The sequence below is a fragment of the Schistocerca piceifrons genome, chromosome X, assembly GCF_021461385.2.
Source record: "Schistocerca piceifrons isolate TAMUIC-IGC-003096 chromosome X, iqSchPice1.1, whole genome shotgun sequence".
Lineage (NCBI taxonomy): Eukaryota > Metazoa > Arthropoda > Insecta > Orthoptera > Acrididae > Schistocerca > Schistocerca piceifrons.
In genome coordinates this window covers 725,754,280-725,775,749 of record NC_060149.1, presented here as the reverse complement: position 1 = coordinate 725,775,749, position 21,470 = coordinate 725,754,280, and the positions used below count along the sequence as shown (strand labels likewise).

General features: G+C 38.4%; 1 protein-coding gene across 1 annotated transcript in view; it reads left to right on the top strand.

Moving 5' to 3' along the window:
* Positions 1-21,470, top strand: part of LOC124721619 (constitutive coactivator of PPAR-gamma-like protein 1 homolog) — a gene marked incomplete in the record, with an annotated part of 229,198 nt that overhangs the window by 91,680 nt on the left and 116,048 nt on the right. The window contains 2 exon segments of the mRNA XM_047246678.1: positions 2,984-3,140; positions 15,254-15,363. Of these exon segments, the coding sequence (XP_047102634.1) occupies positions 2,984-3,140; positions 15,254-15,363 (267 nt within the window).

Below are 21,470 nucleotides of genomic sequence, written 5' to 3'. Positions count from 1 at the left end.
AACTTAACAGGAATTTCTTTGAAGAGAAGGAAGAAGACTAAGGAAAATCAAATGACTCTAGCATGAACTACAAATTTGTGCTACTTTTTGGGAATTCCTTGCATCCTTCCATGAATGATGATTTAATAAAAGAATACTTGGTACCTATAGATTGATATTTGTGGCCACTTGAGGCAGAACAGTTTCATAATGTGCTGTTGTCAAACATGACAATCATGGTCGCATATTGGATATGGTAGACAACATTCAGAATCAGCTAGGAGATACTTGTAAAAGTTTGCTGCATAGCCTGTAGTGGTCAGAGGAAGTGTAGAAATCAACAGGCATGGGCTAGCTAGCCATTTTTATCAGATTTGTAAACAGTGAACTTGACGTCAGAAGAGAGCACCTGGACTCACGAACAGTGAAGAACACAATACGTGGATGTGACGTTCTTAGCAGTGTTGAAGAAAGCGTAGAAATTGTAAGTTTATCATGAAATTTATTGTGGTTTCTGTGTCTACTGAAAGAACACCAGCCATGTTGGGAAATACATCAGGATTCCTAGTGCAATGGAATGAGAAAATTAAAAAAAAATTCAAGTAACCAATGAATTCAGAGACGCTCACTGCATGAATCACCAGGAGAACTGATGTGCAAATCGTGTCACATTGCAAAGAGTAATAAGTAATGGTGTCTGTACAGCTAATCATGTACAGAAGCATTGACTTAAACACCCCCAGTTTAAGAACTTTTTGAAGATATCAACAATCAGTACAGAAGTTTGCCTTATTACAGTGATGTGGCTTAGTTGTCTTTTGATTGAAATAAATATGTTTATGGAAATTAGTAATGTTTTTGTGTATTCTTGAAGTGACAAAGCCATCATGGAAAACTGACACTTGTATTCCTTGCCAGGACAACCAGCCATTTGTTAGCTTCGGGGTAAGAATCTCTTGATAACACATTTCATTGACCGTATACATGCATTCAGCATAAAATTATTACTTTTGGAGAATCATTTGAACAAAGGAAATACAGTACATCTTACAAAATTATCTATGTGGAAGGAGTCTGGTATTAACAGAGACTTAGAACGCTATGCACCTACTGTATATAAATTTAAGGAAAAATTCCATTTTCATTTTAAGAATGTGACAATGACAGAGGGTGTTTTTTTTTCTCCTTGCCACATTCAGTGAATATTAAGGACATTTGTGCGGATATGCAGTGTGAAGTAATTGATCTGCATTGCAATGGGGAATATAAAAACAAATTTAGTAACAAGAAAAAATGTCTTGGATCTCTACAAGCATTTCCCATGGGATTCATTTTCTTGTTTGCATAGGATGGGTGCAGGTGCAATAATAACGTTCCATGTACATATGTGACCAACTGTTTACAACAGTAAAGAAAAATAAAACACATTTGAGAAAATCATTATCAAACTAACATGAACTGAGTACTATGTCTGTAATACACCTGAATGCCTGTACCAAATATAGGAACTCTCGTAAAAGGTAAAAAGAGCAAGGTGATTGAGAGTTTATTAAAAATATTGTATTTTCTGAGGAAATAAAATGAGAAATATGTACCCACTTAATAATAAAATTATACGGCAGTTGTATGTTTTGTTTGTTTGTTTGTTTTCTTTTGTAGCAATTAAATCTTATTTACAGAGAGACTTACATGTTTCTGTTTGAAAAATTTATTAACCTGAAAAACATGCAAGTCTGCCCTTATGCCTGCACTGTCTGTCTGCTTACAGAGCAAGTTGGTTGTGAAGCCCTGTGCTACAGGTGGCTTCATGTTACATTATTAGTGTGTGAAAGGCATCATCTTGTTACCTTGTAAATAGCACCAATTATCTAATGTGGAAAAGTAGGGACATTACACACACACACACACACACACACACACACACACACAAAATGATCATCCTATTTTCCAAACCGTTGCAATATTAGTTGAAATACCAAATTTGTGTTTGAGATAAGTGTGCTCCAAGTACTGAGCCAATCTTCCTGATTTAATGATTCCGATGTTTCTCTTAGTGACTTGAGGTGAATGCCAGAAATGTTCCATAAACAAGGACTCAGCAAATGACTTCCCCCAAACCCTGTTCCATAGGAGTTATTTGAAAAATATGGTTATTTATAATGTCACGTACATGTTTCATTTGGGACTTTATATTACTTCCATGTTTCCATTTTTTTGCTCAAATCACCAACTGCTGTATAAATATTAGCTAATGTTAGATACAAACATAACAAATAGTATTAATTTCAGTATGAGAATGCAATTTCCTGTGAACACCTGTGTTGTGGTTTTAAAATTGTCTGTGAATAGTGCCTTATGAACACAAATGTCATGATGTTTGGGGACAGATAGATGATAATAGTCAGAATGACCTCATGCCACAGATTTTGAACACACGATTTCCATATTCAAATAGAGAATGAGAGATTACTGTGCATAGAGTCAGCAACAGTAGCAGACAGAAAAGTTAGTGCTGATAACTGTATAAAATATATTCTTGTGAATGTGCCTTTAGTAAGCTTTTAGTTTGGTTAATATCTACTAGTATTAATCAATAGTTTTGTAAGTTCAGTCCTTAATTGCACCACCTTGTGCTTAGGGTAATGTGTTGTCAAGATTAGACTACAGAAATTTTTGGGATGATTGGAAGTGAAGGACATTTTCAGATGGGTAACTGACTAGGATTAAAGCAAACAATTTTATATCATTCAAATATCAGACTTTGCCATCATTTTATAAACTACCGGGTGGAAATACTACCATCAAAAGCAGTTGTTTGTTTCAGTCAGTACTATATCTTTGTGATTATTAAGTTACACTTCAAAGAAAATGCCAGACAGTGAACAATCAGTACATTTGTTATAAATATTCAACAGTAGTTCTGTTTGTTCTTGTATTTAGTTAAGCATTGTCTTCTGTGCTTGAATTTGGATTAGTGAGTGGAGACTTTCAACTCTTTTTCCAGCGTGACAGTTTGCAGGCATACAATGAAGCTACAGCAAGTTCTGCAGGGACACCACAGATTGTAATTGAACCACCTGGCATAGTGCCTGATGATAAAATGAAACCGAATGGTTCAGCTGTCATTGATGGCTCTGAAGAAGAGACAGGCACTAAATCTGGTATGTTCTATTATATCTATACATTGTTTCCATTTTGTGACAAATTCATTGTCAGCTGCTATTACCTCATTTGTGACTTCCAGGATTCTGAGCTGCTTTATTTTGTTGCAATTTTGGTATTGTGTATAATTTTTTTGTTTGCTGAAATTAACTTATTCTGTTGGTAACCAACAGCCTTATTTCCTGTTAATGAGAAAAGATGGTATGAGAATTTGCTCACATTGTATTCGTAGGGAATGTCTAACAACCATTAACAATGTAGGAAGAGAGAGATTGCTACTTACCGTAAAGAGGACAAGTCAAGTTGCAGACAGGCACGATTAAAAGACACTCACATGTCACTTTTGGCCACAGCCTTCATCAATAAAGAGAGACGTGCACACAGCACACACAAGCAAGCACACCTCACACGCCTGACCACCAGCTTCAGCATCGCAGCCCGGAGTGCCAACATTATTTGGAGTTTTGGTAGTTTGCCTGGATAAGTTTCAAATGTGAGAAGTGGACCTACTGCAGAACTTCACAAAACTATAATGTAGTACAGCCTATGATCGATTTTTCAATATGCACTCAACATCCGCAAAATTATTGGCACATTATGCTATTTTCTGAAGTATCTTTCGTAACAGAAAAGCTATGATGGGTTTTTGATACACAACTATGAGTTACCAGTGTGTATGCATTGTGTACTAGACGCAAGATGAAACGGATAGTGCTGCAGCCACTTGTCACCAGATGTGCATTGAGCCCTGAGTGAAACTTTCCAATCCTATTGTTCAGAAAATAATATGTTAACCAGCTCGATATCAGGTTGGTTAAAACTGTGTGCTGGACCGCAACTCGAACCTGAGACATCTGCCCCCTGTGAAAGGCATGTCATCATTGATAAGAGTTCATCATTATCATCCTATTGCTGAAACAAAAACCTACTGCTGTGAAGATTGACTTTAATGTTTTGGTAGGCTAGTTGGAAGGTGTACCCAATGTGTTTCACTGTTTGTTTCACCCCTGCCTGAAGTACTTTTCTTTATGTTTTTCAGTAGTTTGCCTAGTTTCATCATTAAAAATTCCTTTTCCCCTAATAATCAACTCTTATTAAAACTGTTTTAACGTGGAGTAGAGGTAACAGTTTTATCTGTCAATTCCATATTTCCCAAAACACTTGCACAACAAATCACAACAAAAACAAAGCATTTTGGAGAGATCTTCAGTTCTGCACAGCAGTTAAACAGCATATTTTTGTAAGACATAAATGTAAATATGAAAACTATGAATTATTTAGGAATAAAGGAAACAGCTCACCGAAAGGCATAAGTGCTGTGTCATCGATAGATTCACAAACAAAAGGCACAGAGCTTTGTTGCTAGCTTTCGGAATCAACTTCCTTTTTCAAGCTGGTAGGAAAAACATGCACACACTCAATCAGATGCACATGCCAGGCTCTGTCAATTGTGATCAGTTGACAGCCAGCTCTTTCCTGGCCCAAGGTGAGGTACTGGGGTGAGGTGGGGTGGTAGGGTGAGTTTGGGTGACAGGTGGAGAGAGGCAGAAGGTGGGGTGGGAGTGGGAGTGGACTAGTTAGGGGTGCAGGTAGAGTGGGCAGGTGGCAGACAGCTGGGCACATGATTTCGCTGACTAGGGTGTGAGATAGCAGCACACAACTAGCGGACATGAATTGGGCAGGGGTACTAGAACAGGTGTGTGTGTGTGTGTGTGTGTGTGTGTGTGTGTGTGTGTGTGTGTGAGGATATGGCATGGGAGATCTGTTTGTGTATTAAGTCTGGAGGATATTGCCTAAAGGCCTTCAGCATACTGGGCGAGGGAATTCTCATCACCGCAGATGCATCTGCCACAGGTGGCCGGGCCATATGGGAGGGATTTTTGGTGTAGAAGGGTGGCAGCTGTCAAAGTGCAGGTACTGTTGGTGGGTTTGATGTGGGCCGAAGGGTGGATGGAACAGTGTGAGAGGAGGAGATCAACAACTAGGAAGGTGGAACGATGGATGGAGGAGGGCCAGGTGAAGTGGATGGGAGAGAAGTTGTTAAGATTGTGGAGGAATGAGGATAAGGTGTCCTGGCTGGGCGTGTTTCCTCCAGGAGCCCTATGAAGAGTTTAGGATAGGAGGATGTCGTGCAAGTGTCCGTGGTTGTGCCATGAGTTTGTTTGTATGCCTTCCCTTCAAAGGTGAAGTAGTTATGGGTTAGGATGTAGTTGGTTAAGTGTACGAGGAATGAAGGGATGGGTCTGGAATCTGCAGGGCATTGGGAGAGGTAGTGTTCAATCATGGTAAGACCATGGGCATGAGGGATGTTGGTGTGTAAGGGGGTTGCATCAACAGTGATGAGTAAGGACCCGGGAGGTAAGGGTGTGGGAATAGCGGACAGCCGCTGCAGGAGGTGGTTGGTATCTTTAATGTGGTAGGCTAGGGTTTGAACAGTTGGTTGCAGACGTTGATGAGCAAGGGCTGAGATTCTTTCAGTGGTGACACTGTAACCAGCCACAATTGGGCACCAGGATTGTTAAGTTTGTGGATTTTGGGGAGCATGTAGAAGATGGGTTTGTGGGCTGTTGTGGGGGTGAGTAGGGAAATGGATTCAGGGAAGAGGTTCTGGGAAAGGCCTAAGAATTTCAGCTAGGATTGATGGTCATGTTTGACTTCTGGGTTGGGGTCACTTTGGCAGAGCTTGTTGGTGGAGGTGTGGGACAGCTGGCAGAGGCCCTCTGCCAGGTAGTCACTTCTGCTCATCACAAAGTTGGTGGAACCTTTGTCTGCTGGGAGGAGGATCAGATTAGGATCCATTTTTAGGTGATTAGGGAGGAGACTTTGGAAGGATGGTGAGGCCAGGTTGAAAGTTAGGAATTCCTGGAAGGCAACCAGGGGACGGTTAGGCAAGAGTGTGGGAGAGTCGCAGCTGGATTGTAGTATGAGTTTGGACAGGCAGGGTTCAATGTTAGAATTGGATTAGCTTTGATTGGTGTTTTGGTTTTCGATTTCGTGGAGTGTTGGTAGGGGTTCTGGAGGTTGTGGTGTGTTGAAAAGGTCAGCTAGGCAAGGTCTGGGTGTTACGAAGAGTTGACATGGAGGAGCACCGTAAGTAGGATTGGGGTAGGATAGTGGTGCCCCAAGGCAGGAGTAAGATTTCAGCAGGATGGATAACTTGTGGATGTTCTGATTGGAATGTTCTTGTAGGTGTCAGGATTTCAATTTGGGTGATGAGGTGTAGGTAGTGGGGATTGCATAGTAACTGTATTTTGTGGAGGGAATGGAGGTGGTTCAGGGATGCCTGTGCCATGGAGAGAGGTTTTTGTAGAACCAGATTTGTGAGGGAGAGGGGCTAGTGGAATCTGAAAAGACAAAGCTCATTGTGGAAGAAGGGGTAGATTCCCGAAATAGGGATATTTATGGTTAGGCCATGGGAGGTGGGGGATCTCATGGCCTAGGCAGCATTTTAGAAACCCCTATATGGGACAAAGTTTTGGTTAAGGATAGGGAAACTTTTCTGAACTGATGCAGATAAATAGAGCAGGGGTCCATTGCATTGGGTGGGAGGGGAGGGGGGGATGGAAGGAAGTAGATGTTGAAAATGGTTGGTAAAGGTTACAGGGGGAGTTGAGTAACAATGTTGAGTGTAAGGAGAGTTTTGGGGAGAAGGGGTAGTATTGTGACTGAAGTATATCTGAGCGCACATGATATATTGTCAGGCGTGCAAAATAAATTCTTTTGCATGTGATCTGTCGTCCAGCATAAGAGAGGAACAGAAAACAAGGTTAGGAAGATTGGGAGTGGTATGTGAAGGAGGGAAGGATTTTGTGTTGGTAGAAGTGTGTTACACTGTTACCAGGAGTCGCATGGCATGTGACCACATTTGTCGCAGCCATTACGGAGTGTGTCATAAAGACGGGAGGGAAGAAATATGAGAGAAACAAATGTATGGACAAGAGGGGGGCAGCTAGATAAGTGACAGTAAGAAGGATGAACAACACCTAGGTTTGGATGGATGGGAGCCACTAGGCAGTATAATAATGTACAGAAGGTTCTGGTTGAGAATTACGAATTATTTAGAATGATGCAGTGCTTCTGCCTTTCGGTGAACTCTCTCCTTTATTCCTAAATAATTCATAATTCTCAACCAGAACCTTCCATACATTATAAATATGAAAACTGTCTGTTATGGCACTTCAACTTCCAACACATCCAAATTAATATGCTACCTGCTTGGTTTGTTTCCATCAACCAGTCACAAAATAGGGCACGTGACATCAAGCAAACTTGTTTCTGGTGGTAGAACACACTGAGAATGTCTACATCAATATGTACTCAGTATTATTTTTACAGTGTAGCCCAAGTAACTGAAAGAAGCAAAACAATGAGGCACCATATTGATTACTTGTTTAAAACACCAAAAGGAAAAGAGCACTAAAGAATTCCTCAAAACATGACATTTTTCCTCTGATGTGTTGTTCAAAAAGACAAGGAAATTGGGCTTTGGCAGGTAAAGCTCTTACAAGCCGACACTACACTCAGACATCAAGTTTTAAACAGAAAATGATGGTTTTATGGTTGTATTCATACCTGAGCCTAGAGAACAAAAATAAAGATGCAGGTTCAACATTAAATAACCGTTGTTTACCAATATCAGTAAACTGCTGCTTCCAGACTTATAAAATTTTTACACGTGGCAGGGTAAATGCCACATTTTGTGATATCTTGTAAAAACTGAGGATTTCATGTTATGTTTGCAAATACTGCTGAATTCAAGTTATTTGTCATGCCAGCATTTGTGAGAAATATTCGTGTCCCAGATATTGGTACACCACACTCTTTCCATCAAACACGGGCGGCAAGTTACTCACGCAGTCCATCACTGGCCCATGAAATGCAGCAAATGATCATCCCTATCATATTGCTTCCAACATGGGGTACCAAGCTGATCGAAGGGCAAACCCTTTTGGATTGTCTGCTGAAACATTGTGATCATTCTGCAAATTGAGGCAACAAGACTTCTGAGAAATTATTGCTGTGTTGACTCTGTGTAAAACTTTCATTTGGTTATCTTAAGACATATGTTTTGTGAAAGCCTTGTGGTATGAAGGAAGCAAGAAGATACGTTTAAAGACAGTGGGACCTACAGCTTAATGTGGACTTTGAGCAATGATGCAAATTGTTATTTTTCACATATACACGTCATTACCAGGCTTGACAAAATTAAGTGAAAGACAAGGCTTTCATAATTGCACTCTGGACCATCAAATTTATAGTCTCTGTATGAGGATTCTATAAATGGAAGATTACATTCAGGTGGTGTCATTCCCAGTACTGCAAAAATAAATGCTTAAAATAATAATAATACTGTCAATACCCCAGGTGATAGCCAATCCACTATTTCATGTTTTGTTCACAAATATTGCTGAATTCACATTATTTGTCATGCTATCATTTGTGAGAAATATTCCTATCCCTAGATATTGGTACGCCACACACTTTCCATCAAACACCATAGAGTAACTTGTGGAGTACAAATGTGATATGTGTGTACTCGTGTCTTGATGGAAAGTGAGTAGTGGCCAAATATCTTACAATACTACACAGTGACAGCTCCTGAGTATACATTCTGGGTGTTCACAAATTTTTAGATTCAGATAGATTTGCAAGTGTGAAATTAATAGTATCTGCTGTATAACAGTTATGTATATCAACAAGTTTGTACAACCACAGTCTCTGCCAATAATAATAATAATAATAATAATAATAATAAGATTCATAACTTTCTGACAAAAGAAAGAATTGTTTTTGTGAAATTTTGTTGCTTTGCACATAATAAAGTACAGTTTAGGACAGTAACAAAATAATGTGTAAACTTTCGCAACTCTCCATTTTGCATTTTTGTGTGAGTGTGTTTTCATCCTTTTCCATATTTTTGGACAAACCTAAAAGATTCCTAATAGATCTATAAGTTCACGAATTTACTTCTGAGCTGAAAATCACGTAGTCTAATGCTGTGCCCACATGACAACTTGTGCCAACTATATACTTCCCTTGTTAAATGTTTGCTTGTAGTCACACTTATTGTGTGCACTGGTATGAAACTGCCTTGTAAATTAAAGCTGTCTGCCGAACCAAGACTTAAACTTGGGACCTTTGTCTTTTGCAGACAAGTGCTACCCAAGCACGACTTGAGAGACATCCTCAGAGCTTTACTTTTCTGTTATCACCCCAGTGTTAAAATAGATTCAATGTAATTCATGTTTACACTGCACATGAAAGCCGATTCCAGCACAGTAAACAACCCCTCCAAACACACACTGCTATTTGTGGAAATGGTTAAACTCTAGTAGTAATATCTACCAACATGGTCATTTGACTAGAATACAAATGAGACACTGAGATGCATAAGGGCCTAAAGCACACACTGGTGATATCACATTAAGTGAATATCAGTGAAACCAGTGATACAGCTTTTCGTGAATCTTCATATGAACAATGTGGACCTACAGCACAGATATACCTGACTCATCATAAGACCAACAGATTTCAGAAATGTGAATAAATGCTACAATCTCACAATTGATGGTGATTTACTTTAGACCCTTATGATTCTCACTGTCTGAAATGGATTACTGCATGGTAAAATTCATAACTTAATATTCTATAACTCATTCAGAAACCCACAAAATAGGTTTACTGTTGGTAAAACTTTAACATATACGGACGTCCGATCTAATTTTACTATATAGTGAGTGAATTAGCGTATCTGAGGAGTGTGCTATCATCTAGCAGGATTTATGCCAAGCGAAGGGGAATAAGTCAGGTGCAGTGTGCTACCACCTGGTGGCACTGATGTAAACTTGTAGTTGAGTGGCAAGGGCTAGCTCTCCATATCATGAATGATGCACGTTGTTTATCATATCTGTTCGTATTTGGACCATAAGGCAATTGCGTCATGCGAATTGCTCATGTGCAAAGGATCCTTAAAATGTGCACAGGTGAAGGTGTGCTCATGACTCTGATGCCAAGTTTCAAGGAGTCTAGAGGAGCAGTAGCACGGTAGATTTAAGTACCATTTCTCTCAGACTGCAGAATCTCTGTTATGTTTAACATCATTCAAAGAAAAATAACAAAAAAACCATGAGGGGTCGAAAGTTAGGGCTTTCGCATGCTCTTGTGCTCTTACACAGCAGCCGTCACTGCTGCTACAAGAGCTTAGGTGCTCTGATTAAAAAAATTGTGACTTCATTGGGCTAAGTGAAATACCACAGTGATTAAGACATAAGAATTTTACTCATGAAGATTGAAGTTCATATTTCTTTCTGATTATCAGGATGTATGTTTTACGTGGTTCAGCTTCCAATGTTTGTTTCTGTTTAAAATGTTAAAGCAGTAGCTATTATATAATTACTGTAGCTAATGAATTTGAGAGTCAGAAGGACCATTTCTTTATTAAAGTTTTTAATGTAGTAAATATATTGAGGAACAAAGTGCAGATTTTTTTTGAACATGTTGAATTAAAAGAAGAGCTGCCAGTGTAATTGGTCACATGCTCTTGGGAGATCAAGAGCATGCATCAAAGATAAAATAATGTGAATAGGTGGTGCAAACACTGCATATAAGCAGTCCATCCTGCGATGAAAAGCTGCAAGCCACGGGTCATTTATAATCTGATTTAAACTAGTTGATTCCTGACATTTGAGGTCTTGAGTTGTGGCATTGTCATGTCAGGTACAGTATGCAGGCAGCCATTAGAGTGCATCACTCACTATGTCAGTAGAAAATCTCTTTAAAGTGTCTATCTCTGACAAAAGTCTAGTGAAAAATTCAAAATTCACCTACAATATAGATCCCCATAGTGTACTGCAGCATGTCAGAAATGTGTCCCTTATTTTAATTTGGGTCAGAGTTATGTTAATTGCTTTTTAAACATAGAATTCTCCCATTTGTAAACAGCTAAGACTTACCACACAGTATCTTAAAAAGACTATTGAATTCTCAGCAATGATTGCCAGATGCCTCACTCTGCGTTTCCTGTGTACAAGCTTCGTAAACTGCATTTTTATACAGTTCTGTCAATATTTAACAAGTATGAAGGTTAAATTATCTATCTCCTACAAAAATAACACAAACATTCTGAACTCATTTATGGTATCACTCTCATTAGCATCTCTAAGCATGTCAAAAATAATTTCTTAATTTTAATTAGTGCCAATGTTAGGTTGGTAATTGGAATAGAAGAAGTTTTTACACCTGAAAAAGTTTTCTTCTTGCAACTGCATATCTTGGAAACTGTTGCACTCATTCAGATAGCACCTTGGTGTGTTTAAAATGCAGTTTTAACTTTCCATAAGATGATGATGGCAGCTGGCTGAAACAGTATTACTTTTTCTCACAACAGGAAAGAGCAACTGATAGAAATGAATTCACAAACACTAGATTTAAAGGAAGTAAGAGGTTTATTAAAATACGCTATACACTAGTTGTATAGAGGTAAAATTCTGCTTAATTCAGAGGGAGTATAACTATCAGTTTCACAGTTCATATTGACAGATATAATCAAATCTTCAACGCACTATTGTAATATACATTAATTATTCGATGCTTCCTGTATCACTCGTTTCACATGATTCACTACTTTTTCCAATCTTCTGGTGCCATTTTTTCAATTGCCTCCTTCAGACTGCATTTCACTTCAGTCAATGTGAGTTTTTTGTTCTCTGTAGTAATATGTTGTTTGACCCGAGACCAAATGGATTCTATTGATTGCAATGGCGATGGTAGGTGGGCAGTCTGAGCACCTCATGTTTTTACCTTTTGCCATTTCACCAACAAGATTAACTGGTTTCTTTGGCTTGTGTTGTGACACAAGTTCTAATAATTCTGCTCTTCTCAAGTTAATGTCAAACCTTGTTTTACATTTATCCAGCAAGCAAACTTTTTTTATGTGGGTGCTTTATGTTATATAACTGATTGATGGGGTGTTATCCATAGCAGTTAGAGTTTTTTGTTAACTTTTGAGGCACTGAGTCTTCAAACCATTTCACAAACATACCAGGTTAGTTCAAAAAGATCACAAAATCACCACCAGATATCAAATCTAGCACAACAAGGTTCCTGTGTGGTAATAGCTCAACTTTTATGCATACACACATCATGCATGAGTGCTCTGGGTAGAGATCTGTGGTGCAAACATCTCTCTGTTGTTGTTCCCATGTAGTAATTCATTAAGATGGAAAAAATCAAGACTCTAGCAGTTATTAATTACTTCATAAAGTAAAGTATGAAAGCAAAGGAAATTCATGTCGATTTTCAGAATACACTGAAGGACTTAGTACCTTCATATTCAGCTGTTGCCAAGTGAACAAATGAGTTTAAATTTGGTCTGTTTACTGGTTGGCCAATACATGCCAGTGCACCTCAGAAATTATAGAAAAATGGCGCAAAATGGTCACAGAGGATCACCGACTGAAAGTGCAAGAAACTGCTGAAGCTGTAGGGATGTCAAATGTAAGAGCATATCATATTTTACCATTGGAATGGAATATGAGAACATTATCTGTTAGATGTGCTAGATGGGTGCTACAATTCTTAACATAGGATCAGAAATGCATCGGAGTAGAAATGTTCGAACAATATTTCACTTATTTGCAGAGAAACCAACAAGATTTTTTGCACAGGTAAAAATCTTTGTGGCAGTCAGGGGTCTTATTTGAACTGAATGAGAGCAGACAGTTAGGAATGAAACTTTTTAATTTCTGATAAGTGGTACAAAAGAAACTTGGGTCCACTACTATACAACAGAGACAAAACGACAGTCAGAGCAGTGGAAACATGTTGATTCTCTATCATAAAAGCAAAGGCAGCTGGGAAGGTCATGGCATCAGCTTTCTTGGACCCACCTACAGCAAAAGATATGCAAAAAGGGGTCTTGTTTGGCAAGACAATGCACACCCACACACAAGTGTCATTGGCATAGCAGAAATACATGCACTCATATACGAATTGTCCACAGCTCCATCAGACTACCATCTCTCCCCCAAGCTCAAAACTTTCCTCTGTTTAGGGAGATTATCTTCAAATGAAGAACTGACACCAAAGTTGACGGGTATTTCGCTGGCCTCAGGGAACAATATTTTCAAGATGGGATCAAGGCATTTGAACATTGCCAGACTAAATGCATTAGTGTACAAAGAGTCTACATTGAAAAATAAAAAATAAAAAAACTTTTACTGACTGAAATCATTTCTTTCTATTCCACTCAGAGACCTTTTCAAACTATCTTCATATTGTGGTTCATCACTTTGTGGTAGTCAGTGGTCTTATTTGAAGTGAATGTGGGCAGACAATTAGGAATGAAACTTTTTAAATTTCTGGCAAGTTGTACAATTATTCTCTTCCCTCTGCCAGTCAGATCTGCCACACTACCACTGATGGTATCATCAGTTCAGCCTCCCCTTTTTACTTTTTGACTATGTACCTCACTCAGCCATGCTTCATCAAACCAAACATCATCATCAAAATTTGTCCCTAGTAACGCGCAAAGAAAGTGACAATCTCAGGCTGTTATACCTTGGCATCCCATTAATAACTTGCAGCCAAAAATAGATTTATAGTGGAGTCCTAACTTTTCACAACTCATAACAAAGGCAATTTACTACCTTGAAACAGGTTTGCTGTTACAAGGGTGGTATGTAGCTTCTTAAGTGTTGGATGCTCCTTGAATAGTATGCATATATTCCATAATGAATCATATCTTCCTGAAAAAGAGTCAACTTTTGTGATCCTTCTTCTGAGGCATCTCTTCATCCCAGGTGTCACCAATTGATATGACTCACCTGATTCTTGTTTCATGAATTTCTCCTTGCCGAATCTTGTTACTGATCATTCACTGATTTGTAGAGCAATTGCAGCTTGCTCCACCACTTTATCCAAAGGAACGAGAAGCACTTCTGCATCCATCCCTCCCTCCCTCATACACAATATTACCGCAAGGAACACATGAATTCATGTGACTGACGGCTTATAATCATGCCATGACAGACACTTTGAAAGTGTCCTAGGAATGTGCTGCTCCTCTTTAGACAACCTTTGTCATACATAGTCAGGCATGTGAGGCTAACAGTCACCCGAATCTCTTACTACGGTGGCTCATTAAGGACTTGCTAGCACAGTGATTTATGCAGCACAGTGCAGCAGAAGTGTCATCATAGTGAGAGCCACCAGTGCCAGGCTTCCATTGGTGTATAGGTGTCAGGAGCAGTCCAGTCAAGTAAAAAATCAGACTACAGTGAAATAAAATGTTATATCTTTCTGGGATTTAGTGGTCAAGGAAGTGGTTGGCTAATGACTGACAAACAAATTAATCAACCTAGACAACTATGTTTTCGATACAGGTAATTCATAAAATCTGTTTAATTGCTTGATTTTTTTAAAGAGGTGTTTTTATTCTGATCATTTATTAATATTGTGATGCCTGCCACCAGATTAGGTGAAAGCTTCCCTGACTGATGATTATTGCAGATCATGTAGGTCTGTGTGGGAGTGGTGCACTGTTTATTTGTGCATATCACTTGTGCCACAAAGTCATTTCATTTCATCTTTTATGCATGTTCTCTCAAGATGCTCCAGTTCATCTGTGAAGTGTGAGCTGTAAATTGTGGCTGATTTTCGAAGCACGTGTTTTGATCAGTGTCACAAGGTACAAATAAGCACAAATTGTACTAAATTTTTGAATCACTTTATGACTGTATAGGTGCCAGTAGTAAAGACAGTCCAGCTACACTTGGAAAGCTTGCAGGGCAGATAAGTGATGCTTCATTAACTCTGCAGCTATCCAAAAATTCTTGGATATAAAAATATTTAATCGTTAGTTACATAGTTTTTGATTTTGCAGTAATAACTTCATTATTATAGAGGGCAGTGTGAAAATGATTTTATGTTTTTGTGAATCATGATTGGATACTCATTCACCATTTATCCATAATTTTCCATTGGTGACGGATTAACATGCACATCGCTTAAATACATAGTTCATTTACTGTTTGGTAAAATTAGTTATCTTTCCTTTCTTCATTTGTGTTGTAGGCTTCACAATGTCATTTATACATATATTTTAAATTCACAGGTACCAATTCAGTTAGTACAGTCAATGGAGGACACTCGGGAACTCTGATTATTAGTGTGTCAAGCTCCAGTAGTAGCTCAAGTGCCACATCTCCTAGTCGTACTCCTGAGGTATGTATTGATTTCAGCCTTCATATTCTCATGTATAATGGCATATTATAACCGGTGGACTCACTAATAATTACTGGTTTTCCCCGTCTGTGAAGTGTAAAAGTTGAAGACAATCTGGAATCATAATAGTAAATCTATTCTGTCTAATGAAATATTGTATTGAAGTTACATTGATGGAGAACAGCAGTGCCAAAATGGTAATCTGTTTTTGAAAACATAAATTTCAAAAATATAGTATCGTGTGCTTATCTAGTATGTAATCAATTAATTACACTTTGTGTACAGTGTGTGTGTGTGTGTGTGTGTGTGTGTGTGTGTGTGTGTGTGTGTGTGTCAGTCAGTCAAACCAACCAATTTGAGTACCCAGAAAAAATAACCTAACAATAACACTTGTCATTTGTCACGAGCACAGGTATTTTCGCAGACCAACAAAAGTTTCTCAACTGTCTTGCCATTTCAGTTTTACAGTGTGTCTGTTGCATTTCATAAAGCATATACACTCCTCTTGTTTTCTGGTAAAGTGCTGCTATCTCACAGTCCATCTCCTTGTGTAGCGTCCGTGGTAGCAGCCATTTAAATAACCACAGTGGTGGCTCCATTTTCAGTGAACTGCCCCTGTGTTTACATGGGTGACAAGTTACTCACGCAGTCCATCACTGGCTCATGAAATGCAGCAAATTGTCATCCCTGTCTCATTGCTTCCGACATGGGGTACTGACCTGATCGAAGGGCAAAACCTTTTTGGATTGTCTTCTGAAGCATTGTGATCATTCTGCAAATTGATGCAACAAAACTTCTGAGAAAATATTATTGTGTTGTCACTGTGCAAAACTTTCATTTATGTGTTTTAAAAAATATATTTTGTGAAAGCCTTGCGGTGGGAAGGAAGAAAGAAGATATGTTGAAAGACAGTAGGACCTATAGCTTAATGTGGACTTTGAGAATGATGCAAATTGTTATTTTTTGCATATACATGTCATTACCAGACTTGACAAAAATAAGTGAATGACGGGGCTTTCAGAATTGAACTCTGGGCCATCAAATTTGTAGTGCCTGTATAATGATTCTATAAGTAGAAATTAAATTCAGGAAGTGCTGCTCCCAGTACAGCAATTATAAATGCTAATAATAATAATAATAATAATAATAATAATACTGTCAATACCTTAGGTGGTAACCAGTCCACTGGTGCCCATCATAGCACTGCAACCTGACATCGAATTCTGGGAAGTTCAACTTACCATAAAAACAGGGGGAGTCTGAGAGCGTTGCCAAACTTTCCACGAAAGGGAAGATATTCAAAGGAACACTGGACGTCAACTTGCTAATCGGAGCAGGTAAATCATAAGGATTAAAAAAGATGCTGAATAAGGGTTGAATTTGGGAATCTAAGAATCTTGGATAATAGGGAAGATTATAGACATTGGCGATTGGAGACTGTTCAAGAGCAAAACAGGCAGGGAAATATGCAGAGGAGCTCCGTTCCTGGGAACAGCTTTTGCAGTCAACAAAATTATCTTCCACTCAGTAACAGACCGATGATGATGAGGCTGAAATGTGCTTGTAAATCATACACGATGACAATGTACAAGCACCAGTAAACAAAGATAACAGTTGAGAAAAAGGAGTCTATAAGTTCTAGGACAAACTACAGAAATCAATGAGAAAAATCTGTAAAGGACATGTTGAAATTTTTATTGATGATTTAAACTCATGATTAGACAGGGGAAAGAAATTCCAAGGAATGATAGGACAGTAGCCTAGAGACAAACTCATTAACAAAAAAGGCCGGAGACTGGTCAAGCAATGTTACTGTCACTTTATGGGGGCAATGTCGACTCACTTAAAGGAAAAAAAAAATCAAGAAAACCAAAATGTGGAGATGATCAGTGGTCAAAACTTTAGGAGAATACCAAATCAGCCACGTAGCAATTAGACCCAAGAACCACAGAGAAATCATAAATGTGCAAGTCAGAAGAAGGGCAAACATAGACTCGGATCATTATCTCACTAGAATCAGACTTGGTTTAACACCAAATAGAATGAATAAGAAGACCACAGTGATATCAAAGTTTGATTTGACAGAATTAAAATCAAGTATCACAAAGGAATGGAAGGTAGAGGCAGCCACAACCTGGAAAAAATACGAAGATAAGGTAACCAGTAAAATGAATGAGGAAATTCTTCTAGTCAAAAAGAAGACACATTCATGTGGAATGACACACAATAAAACAGTTGAGAGTAGGAAAACTGCATACAGCTATTGGAATAGTGATGAAACAGAAGTTCATCTGGCAGTATACATAGAGACGAGAAATCACACAACAGGAGACATCGACAGAGTCAAAAGATCAATTAAAGGGAATAGAAGAGAATTTCCAAAACCATAACAGGAGAGCTTCTACGAGACACTTAACATTAGAATTGTAGGAGACTAACCATAAAATCTCTGTTACAGAAAAAAAAGATGGACAACTGGCACTGAACAACAAAGAGAACTCAGTCAGCTATTGATTGTCCTGAAATGGCAAAAAGATTTCCAAGGAGCCAAAAGGTCAAGAAAAATACTAAGTCAGAAGCACCAGATGAATTGGAGGTTGAGAGAGAAATCGTGAAACTGAAAAATAATAGAACAGCAGGAGAAGATGACATTGTAGCTGAAGTGTTAAAGGAAGATGGGCCAAATACCATACAAATGTCATACATGATGTACGGGAGTCCGACGTAATACAAGAAGAATGGAAGTGCGCAGTTATATACCCTGTGCATAAGAAATGGGATAGGACGGATGTTAACAGTTACAGAGGGATATCTTTACTCCCTGTCACATTCACAATTCCGTCACAGTGCTTGCTAGATAATAACAGCTGGGAAACAAGTTAGGGGAATGGAATGCTGGTTTCAGACCAAGAAGCTCCTGTACAGAACAGATAATTTAAAAACAGTCCTGAGATGCCAAACAAGAAGAGGGAGACCCTATATACCTTTATAAATTTCGAGAAGGTATATTACGATAGATTGACCATCACAGAACTGGAAGGGAGAAACCTCTATGAGAAAACAGTTAACTAACGAATGCACAGTAATGAACATGAAAGCCAAAATTAGTAGTGGGAGAATTATCAGAGTACTTAGAGGTTAGAACAGGTGTGAGGCAGGGTGATGGCATTTCACTACTATTCAACATAATATTAGACAAAGTTGTCAGGGAAAGGGAAAAGCATTTGAAGATACAGGGGATTTATGAACCACTCAATCGTAGACATAGAGGGAGGCGGCAGATATGCAATATAGAAGTATGGGAGGGAGACACAGCAGGTGCACGTGATTTGAATCTATCAGACGGACATCCTCCACCCATCACCCTTTCGCAGCAGAGTCCCCTTTCTCTGTTCTGTCACCCCCTGCCACTCCACTCCCCCATGTTATCATCATCATGCTCTGCATAAACTTACAGGCAATGGTGCCAATGTGTACTCTTTAACTCGAAAAGGGATTCATCTGAATGGTAGCAAAGCTTTCATTCTTTTACCATTTAAAAATTAATTAACACTTCATTAATATCTTGAATACTACATGCACCTGAAAGAGGACAACTTATGAAGTACCAGCACTTTACCTAACAGCATAGTATTTGGACTACAGCCATCATTGAGTGACCAAACAGTATCTAAGACTTATCAGATACAATTATAATTTTTAGTGTCACTACTGCTTCTCATTATCTGAAGTAATAAGAGAGTGATATTGTATATCTCAAGTACTGTTCCACAATAAACTTCTCAATATCACTGTCATGGCAACCACCCCTCACATTTGGTTAGTACCACTACTTACACCATCATTTTTTTTCTCACAAGCGGAGGCCACGACATTGGGATCACAGATTTACTTCAAACTTTGTACACCTTTAGCAGGCCATTAAAACAACATAATGTGCAAGTAGTAAGGTGCACTACTCTGGCAATTCTGAGAAAATCGCAAGAGAAGTTTTACGCGTCAGTTATTTGGCTTGTGTATCTGAGCTTAGGTGGTCAAGTGATTAGCATTTGAGCTTCACACGACAAATGTGTATGAGGTCACGATTCAACTCCCACTTAATTATTAAACTATTTGTTTTGTCACTGGTCATATTGTTTAATTTATATAACATTTGAGAGGTAATATAATTTCAAAAAACTGCATGTATTTACATCAAGTTTTAGTGAGTTTCATTTTCTTGGACTACTTAATATTTTTAAGTAAATTTAATTATTAGAACATAATAGAGGGAAACATTCCACGTGGGAAAAATATATCTAAAAACAAAGATGATGTAACTTACCAAATGAAAGCGTTGGTATGTTGATAGACACACACACACACACACACACACACACACACACACACACACACAAAATTCAAGCTTTCGCAACCCACGGTTGCTTCATCAGGAAAGAGGGAAGGAGAGGGAAAGACGAAAGGATGTGGGTTTTAAGGGAGAGGTTAAGGAGTAATTCCAATCCCGGGAGCGGAAAGACTTACCTTAGGGGGGAAAAAAGGACAGGTATACACTCACATGCACACGCACACACATCCATCCGCACATATACAGACACAAGCAGATACTTTCGTTTGGTAAGTTACATCATATTTGTTTTTAGATATAATTATTAGAACAAACATATTTATAACTGTTGACAAGTAAACGAAGAAACAAATAGTTTTCCTGCAAATGTATGCCTGTTGTGATTTGCAAAATCCCGTACACAAGCAATCTCGTAAAGTACCCTGAGCTACTTTGCACATCTATGTTTCAAGCTGCAGACACAGAGGCAGACTCCATTTGGCAGTTAACCTGCATAGCGGTGAGATGTTGCTAATGTAGCAAGAACAAATAGTGTAGGTGCAATTTTTTTTATTTATTTATTTTTATTTTATTATTATTATTTTTTTTAAATATCACAGGATATACACTTGTATTGCAGATATGCCAAAAAATGAAGGTGACTCTCTGTTTGACTTGGGCTTTCCAAGCCTGTCCCTCATCCCTGAAAATTTAATTAAAATAGAAAATAGTCAAATAACATATGACATTCGTCACAACTTCACATGCACATGTTTTTTTATTATTATTATATTACCTCTCAAATTTCATATAAAATGATGTGACCAGTGATGAAAAACATATAGATTTAAAAATTAGTGTTATCAAAATCCGAACCTTCGCCTCATCAATGACATTCTTGCCAAGCATGAACGCTATCCGCTTGACTGCAATGACTTCTTACAACCAGTATCTTTGTAGGAACAACAGTTTCATGATAGACACGTAAAACTTCTCTTGGGATTTTTTTCAGAATTTCCACATTAGTGCACATTACTACTTGCACATTATGTTGTTATGGCATAGTAAAGATGTACAAAGCTTGAAGTTAATCCATGATCCCAACGTTGTAGCCTCCCCTTGTCAGTACAGCAAATTCATAAACATAAGACAGTAGAAGAATTACAATCAGTACGCATTCCAATTATACCTTGTAGATCATACATAGGATTCTAAAACAGATGGTAGATCATGAAATAAAGGAAACATACAGTGAACCAGAAAATCTCAGTTTTGCTAGGTATGGATCTGTCAAAATATGGCATACACCTTACGAATTCTGCCTACCCCTCTGTTTGTAGAAATTTGCTGATAGTCAGAATTTGTTTTTAATGGCTAAAAACAAACAGGAACATTGAAGAAGTTTCACTTTTTTATATTCAAAAAGATTTAAACTGTATTGGTGGCACTTTAAAATCTGTCAGGTGATGGTGCATTGGGCTGCTGTTGGTAGAAATTCTATCCAACAAGTAAAGAACCTCCAGAAAGCTTCATGCCTCAGGAGAATATGCAATTAAAACTGAGCTGCACAACACTTTGATAAACAGGAAAGGTGTTGTCATGCATCCCCAAAGAGAAATTGAAAGTGGAGTGGGCCGAAGAAGACATTGTGGGCACAACACGTCAAGAGCTTGTTAAGGCAGGTTTCCTTTGCTTAAACATGCAGCCTTATGTCCCCAACCCAATGTGCTGTTTTAATGCCAGCGCATTGGGTACACAACCCTTGGTTGTAAAAGAGAAG